This window comes from Petaurus breviceps, unplaced genomic scaffold, assembly GCF_028583685.1.
Source record: "Petaurus breviceps papuanus isolate PSGF00001 unplaced genomic scaffold, PetGlider_PUasm1.0 91133, whole genome shotgun sequence".
Classification (NCBI taxonomy): domain Eukaryota; kingdom Metazoa; phylum Chordata; class Mammalia; order Diprotodontia; family Petauridae; genus Petaurus; species Petaurus breviceps.
In genome coordinates, this window is record NW_027187419.1 from 62264482 (window position 1) to 62275147 (window position 10666).

Here is a 10666-nt window from a genome sequence, read left to right on the forward strand (position 1 = left end):
TATCAGGATTGAGTAGATAGATCTTCAAGAGTAAAACAAGTCTCTTATCCACACTATAACACAACCTCTTAATAATCACTTAACATTTGTTGAATTGAATCCAGATGTTCTGGAAGAACTAATTCATCTCACTCCCAAGAAGCATTTTAATTCAGCAGCTCTTTTATTGAACTTATGGGGGGCATTAAGCTTTGAGAGCAGGTAGTAGCTCTCTTCACTTCTCTAGGGTCTCAACCTGAGTTTAACTGCTGAGGTTTGGGGTGGATTGGGAAAAGATTTTGGTAGATTTTCGCCGTTTTCTGAGGAAAATGACAGAAACAAAGTTTTGGGGTGTTTTTTGGTTTTTTTGTTTGTTTTGGAAATGCAGACTTCAAAGTCCTTAAAAGAACCCTCCGTCTAAAACCTGTATTTTAAAGCTGCAAAAGACTTCGGAGATGGTCTAGTCTAGTCCAACCTCCTTATTTTTAGATGAGGAAAGTGAGGTCCAGAAAAATTAAGAGACTTAGAGTCAGATAGTAGACAATACAAAAACAACTCCAAACCCTTTCTATTACAGCTGCTTCAACCTAGCTCGAGTAAAACTACTGAGATTTGGAGAAACAATAATTTAGTATTTAAATTATAATTGCATACTTTTTAATTTCTATTTTTACAGTCTTCTCACTGCCTGATAATTTTTTTTTGAATTTTTTTTTTTTTTGTCGGGGGTGAAAGAGTGCTGAGAGCATGTTTTCCTCCACAGTTCGTTCCATTAACAAAACCATCAGGGAGAGATGGATGCCCCTGCGCAACTCTCTGTTTTACCCTCTCATGAAGTCCACAGCCAGACCATCCGCTGCCAGCTCACCCCGACGTCGGAGTCTGATTTCTACCACCAGACCCCGGACGCCAAACTCCCCCGGCCACACAGTGCCCCCAGGCGGGTATGGACCCGGGAGAGATGGGAGTTTCTCTGGGGACTGACGGGGGATGGGGGGAGTTAAACGTTACGGGACTAGAGGAGAGATGGCCGGGAATCAGAGTACACCGCTTAGGGATGAAGGAAAGAGCAAGAGGCGTGAGTTCCAGAGGAAGGAAAGGGAATGAACGAAAGGGAAAAGCTAGAAACGGAGGAAAAGTTCGAAGCGATTGGAGGGGGAAGGAGAAGGCCGGATGAGGAGGGTCAGATGAAAAAAGAGGAGGGGCAAGGAAGACGCCAGAAAATCGGGGAAGAAAGGAAGGCAAAGGAGTGAGGCAAAACCATTGAAAAAGAGCGCAAAATGGAGCTGGATAGAGAGTGCGCATGGGGACTGGGGAGGCAAGCAAAAAATAAGCAGGAGAGAAAGGAGAGCCGGCGGCGGTGGAGTGAGGGAAGGAGGGAGAGTGAAGGAAGGAGGTTGGGACCGTGGCTCTGCTAGGGGAGGTCCTTACCGAGTAGTTGGAGCTGGCCGCGGCCGCCGTAGAACCAGAACACCAGCATGGCCTCCCGTGCCACAGGGGTCCCCCAGGCCGGCGGCTGCGGGCCCCGAGCCCGCAGATCCCTCCCCAGTCTGGCGCGCCAAGCGCTGCAGGTGGCTCTTAAGGCTGCGCGTCACCAACCACAAATTCCCTCGTAACTGCTGCAAAGTAGAAGAGCGGGGGAAACCCTACGTTAGTATTGCTTCTTGTGACCGCGTGGGGCTGGGCCAGGAGGAATACGGCTGGAGTTGGGAGTTGGAAATACTTTCCTAGGGGAAGTGTCCGACCTGCCCGGCAGAGCCCCAAGTGTAAAGAAAGTGGTGCTGGCATGGGGAGCCTGTGGGCGCGGCTTTAAAGTTTGCATACTTATATACAGTATTCCAGATGCATCTCATAACAAGTCCATGACAGGTATTGATTATCCCCATTTTAAGGAAATCGAGGCTCATAGAGGCAAAGGGACTTGCCAATGGTCATACAGATAATGTCAAAGGCAGAATTTGAAACTAGATCTTTCTGACTTCGAATCCATCACTTTGCATTACATTACTACTTCTGCTTTCTCTGTAAGGGAGCTGGTACTTCAGGTGGACCGTGAAGAGTGAATATTTAGCCTGTCACAGTGGATCAAATGATGGATTTGGAGTCAGGAAAACCTAAGTCTAAATCGTACTTTGGATTCTTATTAGCTCTGTAATCATAACCATGTAACAACCTCTCTGAGACTCAGTTTCCTCACCTTTAAATTATCTATAATGACTACTTCAAAGAGTTGTTGTGAGACTAAAATGAAACAATGTATGTAAAACACTTTTCATAGAAAACTGAGTTGGAGGGAGCTGAAGCAATTTGTACAAGGTCACACAGGTAGTAAACTTCCCATGCAGGATTTTAATGCAGGGTCTCTGACTTCAGAGTCTGTGCTCTTTCTACTGTACCTAACATCCTAACTCCAGGTTGCCAGGAAGAGTAGCATTCAAGGAATGTACCTAGATACAACCAGAAAGGAAAATCTTTGCCTCTTCCCTAAAAAATCAAAATCATGAACTGCATACATTCCAAAGTAAATTAGAAAGTATGGTTAGGTTATCTATGTTCTGCTGTGGGATTAGAAAACTGCAAGCTGAATGTGATTTTCTAATTTGTATGAGAATTCAAGACATGGTATAGCAGATAAACACCAGATAAAATTCTGATTCTTCCTCTATACAGTTGTATAAATGGGGGGAAAAATCCATTAATCCATTAAATTCATTAAGTGCTTATTATCTACAGATCACTGCTCTAGGTATTAAGATTAAAAAAAAAGATAAAATTCAATCCCTATCCACATGGATTTCCAAGTCAAGTAGAACAAATTATTAAGCCCCTCTGGGTCTTAGTTTGCTTATCTGCAAAATTAGGGGTTCATGGATCATAGGACCTTAGACTGAGAAATGGATGGTTATCTTAAAAGCCATTAATTCAAGCCCCACATCTTAGAGATGAACAAATTAGTTCAAAGTAACATGCCCAAAGTCACACAAGTAGTGAGTGGAAGAACCAGAATTTGTATTCAGACCCTCTGAATCCAAATCTAATACTCTTTCCATGATGTATAAGGTCCTTTCTGACTCTAAGAATCCAATTTCTAAATTATTTTCATTATTTTCCCCTCATATAACACAATTGATGGTGTTCTAATTTGTATAATAATTTTATTCAGATATTCAAGAAGTATAAATTTTAGAAGTGGAAAATCTATAAGCATTAGATAATAAAATCATAGAAGCATAAAATCTGAGATAGAAGAAATCTCATAGGTCACTTAGTCCAACATATACATAAGCAGAAATCCTCTTACCAGTGGTCACCTAAACTGTGCTTGAAGACTTCTAAGGATGCGGAACTTACTCTCTCCAAAGAAAGGTTCAGACAAAACTCATTCTACTTCTGGATAGCTCTCATCTTCCTTACATCAAGCTCAAATCTCCTGCTCCTAATCCTTCCATCATCCAACATTATAACCCTTCAAATACTTGAAGACAGCTGTCATGTACCCATAAGTCTTTTCTCAGTTCCTTAAACTGATCCTTGTAGGGCATGGTTTCAAGTCCCCTTACCCTCCTTGTTACCTTCATTTGGACATGCTATAGATTGTCAACATCCTCTCTAAAATGTAGCACACCAAACTGTTGTGGTTTCATGGTATTGTGGTGGCACCATCTCAAAGAATGCAGAGTGAGACCACCTCTAATCCAAGTACAGGCATTTATTAAGGATTTGATGGTCCTCAAAAGCAGGCTGTGTTCCAAGAGGAACTGGCAACTTAGGCAAATTTATAGTGTAATGATGCTGATCACACAACAGAATTTATGAATTTTTAAAAGGCAGGAAGGATTTGTTAAGGGATTAGGTAATAGATGAGAGGTCCCTTCTATGGCTCAGTGGTCAAATATCCTGGTCATGCTGCTTTTTGATTGGCTAGCTATTGTGATCCTGCCTGGTCAAGATGGATAGTTAAATATTCTGGTCCTGTCTTGGGCTAAATGGATGATATGATTGTGGTTGAGTACAAGGACACATCTGTTCAAATAGGTGAATTGGTTCTGGGGATAGTATCTAGCTAGAGGCAATGACTATATTGAGTCTGGGGGTCTGTGGTGTGGTTAAAGGTAAATTATGTGGTTAAATCAGGACATACCTGCTGTTCAATGGGGCTCATAAGGAAGTTAGAATATTGGGGCTGGGGCAGCTTTGTTAGGATTCCACCAAAACTGAACAAAATACTCCAGAGTTGGTCTAATTAAGGCAGAGGACAAAAGAAATATAATTTTCCTTGTTCAATACTCTGAAGTTTTATTAATGTGACCTATGATTAAAGTAAATTTTGACTGCCATGTCGCACTGTTGCCTCACTGAGCAAGTTCACCATTAAATCAACTAGGTCTTTTTCACACGAATTGTTGTGAAGGCAAATATTCTCTCTGGAATTTTTGAAAGTAGCAATAGCATGTGGAACTCTCTTTTTCTACATGTGTGTGTACATGTAAATTTGTATGTATATACACATGTATGTATGTATTCATATTATACTCTTGTGGTTACAAGAAACTGGAAACAAACTAGGTGCCTATGGATTGTGAAATGGATGAGTGAACTGTGGTATATGAAGGTATTGTAAGAAATGATAGGGGCAGCTAGGTGGCTCAGTGAATAGAGTGCCAGCCCTGGAGTGAAGAAGACCTGAGTTCAAATCCAGCCTCAGACACTTGACACACTTACTAGCTGTGTGACATTGGGCAAGTCACTTAACCCCATTGCCTTGACTTCCCCCCTCCAAAAAAGAAAATTAAAAAAAAAATGATTGATATGTGAAGTCAAAGAAATACGATCAGAACTATGGAAACTGATGCAGGGAAAAGAGAACAAAGCCAAGCAAACAATATGTATGTTGATAACAGTAACATAAATCAAGACAGAAATATAAAAGAGGGAAGCTAATGTCAGTTAATATGGTAAACAACATTGGTTCCAGAGGATAAATAATGAACTACTCCTCCTTCCTACTCAGTAGTTGGAAGCAGACTACAGGTAGTAAATATAAGGTATGATTACAGACTAGATGGTTGCATCAAATAGTTTAGCAAAGCTTAACTGTTTTACTGTTTTTCTTTATCATAAAGGAGAATTTTATGGATACAGTGGAATGTATCAGGAAATGATGGTGGTGTAAAAAAAAAAACCCAGAACCAATAAAACCTTTTTAAAAGTTGTTGTAGGTTGAATGAAATGGCACATGCCTGTAATTCCTACACCTGAGGACAAAGTTCCTTCAGAGACTATAGGTAGTAAATATGGGGTATGATTATAGACTTGATCATTGTGTCAAATAGTTTAGCTTAACCATTTTATTGTTTTTCTTTATTATAAAGGAGAACTTAGTGGATAGAGTGTCATATATCAGAAAATGAGGGTGGTGTTTAAAAAAATGAACAGAATCAATAGAAGTTATCGTAGGTTGAATGAGGTGGCATATATCTGTAGTCCTTATACCCAGGGAGAGAGTTGCTTCAATTCTTTCAGGTGTACCCTGCCCCTAACCTTGAGCCACCTCTATTACAAAGGAAAATGTAAGCATCTTGGGAACTCAAAACTTTGAGAGAACAAAGTTCTGGGAACTAGGGAGACAAAAGCATTTCCAAGGAAGAATAGCCTTCTAGCAGAGCTTAAAGGGCTGGATTCCTCTTCTACCTTGACCTTCCTCAGATGCTGCTACCATCTTCCTGCCTTCTTAAATCAGAGTAGTCTGAGAGGCTGTGGAGGACTCTTTGGCCTGGGGGAGCATTTTCTCTTCCCCAGTAGCTCTTTCCATTCTAGGGCAGGCCCTCATTACCACATGCCTTGATTATTATCAGTCTCCCAGCCTCTAGTCTCTTCCTCCTCCAATCCATCCTCCATTCAGTCACTAAAGTAATTTGCCTAAAATGCAGGTCAGAGTATGTCTCCCCAACCCCAACCCCACCCCATCCAATAAAATCCAGTGCCTTCTTATTGCATCTAAGACCAAATAAGAAAATGCTCTATTTAGTGTTTAAGCCCTTCATAACCTAGCCTCCTCCTACCTTTCCAATCTTGTTATACCTTACTCCCAGACACAAACTCTGACACTGGCCTCCCAGATGTTACATGAACAAGATACTCCACTTCTCCAACTGCCTGCATTCTCTCTGGCTGTTCTGAATGCCTGGAACACTCTCCCTCTTCCACTCCAACTATTGACCTCTCTGGTTTCCTTTAAGTCCCAATTAAAATCCAACCTTCTACAGGATGCCTTCCCCAACCTCTCTAAATTATAGTGCTGCTAATTATTTCCTATTCATATTATATAAAGCTTGCTTTGATATATTTGTTTGCATGTTGTCTCCTCCATTCAACAACAAATTCCTTAAGGACAGGAATTATCTCTTTCTTTCTTTCTTTCTTTTTCTTTCTTCCTTCCTTCCTTCCTTCCTTTCTTCCTTCCTTCCTTTCTTTTTTCTTTCTTTCTTTCTTTCTTCCTTCCTTTCTTCCTTCCTTTCTTCTTTCTTTCTTTCTTTCTTTCTTTCTTTCTTTCTTTCTTTCTTTCTTTCTTTCTTTCTTTCTTTCTTTCTTTCTTTCTTTCTTTCTTTCTTTCTTTCTTTCTTTCATCTCCAGCATTTAGTATAGTGCCTGGAACATAGTAGATGCTTAATAAAAGTTTATTGATTATCGGTTGATTTCCCTTCCTTCACAGGGTGACTTAACCAATACTTTTAACCTGATCTTCCCACCCAACCCCAAGACTCTGGGGCTGAGGAGAATGTGAAATACCAGTTGACAACACTTCAAGGTAAAAGCAAGGAGAGGGGAGGCTAAGGCATCCTGGAGATGGTATGGCTGTCCAGCAGGGACAGAAACTTTTTCTCTCTTTCTTCACCTCATCCTTCCAGACCCTCACTGTTTGATCTGACAATGAAGAGTGGAGATGTAACATAGCTAATTAGTAGCCTTGCAAAAACTGTTTAAGTTCCAAAGAAACTTAAATTTTAACCTCTAAGCTGACTGTACTGGCAATAAATCAAGGTACTTTACTTTGTTCTATTAATTCTCTAATTCATGCCATGATTTTCTTAAGTTTACCATTGTCTCCTTCAAGTAGTAATAAATCACCTGTCTTAAACCCTATTCCTGTCCATACACTGAGTATCTCTTTTACTGTCTCCCTTTGGGACAAATCCTGGTCTGGAACCAAGAGTAGAATTGTTCCTGGAGTGATGGGGAGAGGGGTCATGAGACAATAAGAGTGAGAATGGTAAATCTACTATTAAGACTTTATGGTCAAGTCTGGATGCTTCAAATCTAATACCAGGTAAACCAAAATGGCTAGGTAAAGGACAGGAAGTGAAGCAGGCCCAATCTCCAGGGTCCTTAGACAATTGGTGCTTTTATTCTCTGTGATAGAATGGAACGAAAGTTTTCCTCAGGCAAAGAGGCCTTTGGGCTGCATAGCTGATAGAACAGAGGGGACAGACTTTCTGGGTGAGAGGACCAAAAATGGGCCACTCTCTGCTATAGAGAACAGGTCAGAATTCATATCCCACAAACTTCTGCTTCTGCCTTGAGAATCTCCAAAAACAATGAAGATGTTCCCTCACCTCCATTTTCACCATCCTCTCATAGGTTTCATATAAGTCACAGCTCTGCCCCTGTCCCACCACCAGTCCTAATCTAGCGACAAGCCAAGCTCTGCTGTCTTCAAAGGACTTCTCAGCTTCCCTTTAAATATCTCACTTGGGCAAATTTCCCTCCTCTTTGGCAATTGTCTACCTTGTAGGGTAAAACATCAAATTAGTTTCCCTCTAGTCATTGCTCTGATCCTATGTTAGTCCTAACTAAGGCTCACAAAATCAGATAGATTTTGCATCTTCAAAGAAACTCAGATGGTTAGGGAAGAACCTATGGAATTTTTGTACTAATTATTAGATTGTATTCTCCATGAGGCTCAGGAATCAGCTTTATCTGTCATTGAACTTCCCTCAAAGGCAAAAAGAGTGTTCTTCATAGAGTAGCTGCTAAACACACTCTGGTGGTAAACAAAATAGATCACCAAAAGGTGATTCTACAAAAGGCAATAGGTTCTTCTTCTTTTTTTTTGTTTTAATAGCTTCTTACAAGAGCAGGAGGAGGATAATTCCTGAAAGAGGAAGTCAGGAAGAAGAAATAAAGGAGGAAGTATCAGATGAGAGGTCAACAAAAGCAGACAAGAAGAATTGAGGAGATTGAAAAACACTTCATTTGTTTTTTTGGGGTGCTAATTTAATTAAGAATCTTATATTGGCCCTATACAGATTCTATTCTATCTGGATTCTTAGCAGCAAAGAATTTAGTCTGCTTTGCAGCTGGAACTAGGTGATTATTACCTATGAACATCTTATTTGATAGCAATCCTTAGACATGTTCTTTTGTTTCTACTCTTTTCCAAGCCTGAAGGATATTCTTTGTGGCAGAATAAAGGGCAAGCAATAAAAGTGAAATTTCTTGCTAAACATAGGTTAAAAAAATTAAGTTTTGAAGGATAATTTTTTAAAATGAGGGTCAAGGGGTGGTTAGGTGGTGCAGTGAATAGAGCACCGGCCCTGGAGTCAGCTGAACCTGAGTTCAAATCTGGCCTCAGACACTTAACACATTTTGTGTGACTTTGGGCAAGTCACTTAACCCCAATTGCCCTTCAAAAAGCAAAATAAAATAAAATAAAACGAGGGTCAAAAAAGGAAGAAGATAGTAAAACCATATTGTACTTGAATAGGGACACTTAAAACTATCTTGGTTGAAAGGTCATTAGAATTTCTCCCTATTTCCCTTCCAGTTCAGTAAAGTCCAAGCATAACTCCAATGAATTAGGATAACTATAATTAGGGATAGCTGATCATATATTTAAGGTGGGTTTAAAAATATTTATTGTTGACTGCATTGAAGTTAGAGTCTAAGTTAGTTCATCAGCTACACAAATGTCTCCCTGAATATTTTTCATGTAACAACAATAAATAACAAATTAAATTAATAGCAACAAAAGAAGGAATAAAATTCCATATGAAGCTAAGGAATACAAAAAGAAACCCATAGATGGTATTTATTTTGGTCTGGACCTGTGATTTCATCAGTGCAGGGAGCTCCCAATGTAAAAATTCTCCCCCTCTCAACCTCCATACCCTGTCCTCCATGCGGATGGCAAACCTCATCTGTAACTTTTGCCCCTGGCCATGTGGCTACTATGGGAGGGAGGCAGATATAGAAGGAAGTACAATATAAAAGAGCACTCACTTTGGAGTCAGAGTTTCTGAGTGAATCTTAGTTTAATGCACCCATTCAAGTTACTATTCTATCTATGTAGACTTTTGCTCTCTGCTTGAAAAATTATCTGCAAAGGATAACGCATCTGCTGTCAACTCATGGGAAAGGGTGTAAGTTTGTGGTCTATGTGATTTGGAGATTTTTAGGTGTCATATATTGGGCTAAAAACTCCTATTTTAAAGGTCAAATTGTTTAGAATTATTGTTGTAGAGGTAATCCATATAGAGGTGCAAAGCCTGAGGCAGAAGTCTTTTAATAACCCATGGTTCTTTTCCCATTCTTGTACATCATTGATGGGGCAGCCCTGATCTGGTAGACAAAAGGCCCCATTGTCCCCAGTGGAATGTTCTAGATTTACATGTTCTCAGTCTAGGCTTTTCCAGACTCAGAAGAAAATTAAGGGAAATTAGGTCTGATGTAATAAGGATGTATGACTAGAGCAGGGATTCTTATTCTGGGGTCTACCCTTTGAGGGTCTATAGATAGATTTCAGGGAATTTGTGGTTTTTAAAAGTATGTTGGTAACCATGCTTCAATACAGTTGGTTTCTTTTGTAATCCAATGTGTTATATTTTGTGCATCTAAGACACCATTCTGAGAAGGGGTCTATAAGCTTTGCCAGACCATCAAAGGTGTCCGTGACACAAAAAGTTAAGGACCTCTAACCTAGATGGACACTCTAGCAGCACCTGAGCTTTTGGTAAACAATCCAGAGTAGATGAGGGGCAAAAAGCCCAACAGCAAGATGATGCAGACCAAAGATTTTAGTGATGGGATGCCTTCCTCTGGAGTGAAATCAAAGGCCTCTTGGACTACTCCATCTCTTAGCTACTGTGGATACACAATTCAGGGAACAGGTACCCTAAAAGATGTCCTCTGGCCTAATTTTTTTCTATTCTTCTTCTATATTCTGCAATTAATTTAAAAAGAGGCTTGAATCCACTACCCCATGCTTGAACGATGCTAACATTCTGAGTGTGGGGCTTACTTCCTGCTCTCTGTTATTGTTGCAATGTTTCACTTCACTGGGTTTTCATGACAGGTTATGTATTCTCTTAACTTCATCATTTTGGCAAATGTTATTTTGGTAAATCACAGGGGCTGTGTGCCTAGGTGAGCTTGGTTGAACATGGTTGTACCTAGTACTAAAGTTGTTTACAGGAATAGCCAGTCTGTCAAAGAACATACTGTTGTAGTCCAGAAAACTCTCTGGTCTTTTGGGACTAGTCTTTCTGGCAGAAGATTGTCTCTTCTCTAAGATGTCATCTTTTTCTGGTTTGTATTTATCCCCCCCTTGTCCTTTTCTGAACACTCCTACACACACACACACACACACATTTTCACTCTCTCTCTCTGTCTCCCATCCCTTATAACCATC

The 10666-nt window shown here is 40.2% G+C and overlaps 1 protein-coding gene and 1 long non-coding RNA gene across 3 annotated transcripts in view; one reads left to right on the plus strand and one right to left on the minus strand.

The window, feature by feature from the left end:
• Positions 1–1783, minus strand: part of FLT3 (fms related receptor tyrosine kinase 3) — an 82346-nt gene extending 80563 nt beyond the window's left edge. For both annotated transcript variants that reach the window (XM_069079668.1, XM_069079667.1), the window contains exon 1: positions 1411–1783. In XM_069079668.1, the coding sequence (XP_068935769.1) occupies positions 1411–1459 (49 nt within the window). In that variant the 5' untranslated portion in view covers positions 1460–1783. The remainder of the gene's footprint in view (positions 1–1410) is intronic.
• Positions 735–7119, plus strand: LOC138154694 (uncharacterized). Its single transcript, XR_011166665.1, has 2 exons — positions 735–923; positions 6692–7119. It is a non-coding gene; the product is annotated as an uncharacterized lncRNA (long non-coding RNA).
• The last annotated feature ends 3547 nt before the right edge of the window (positions 7120–10666 follow it).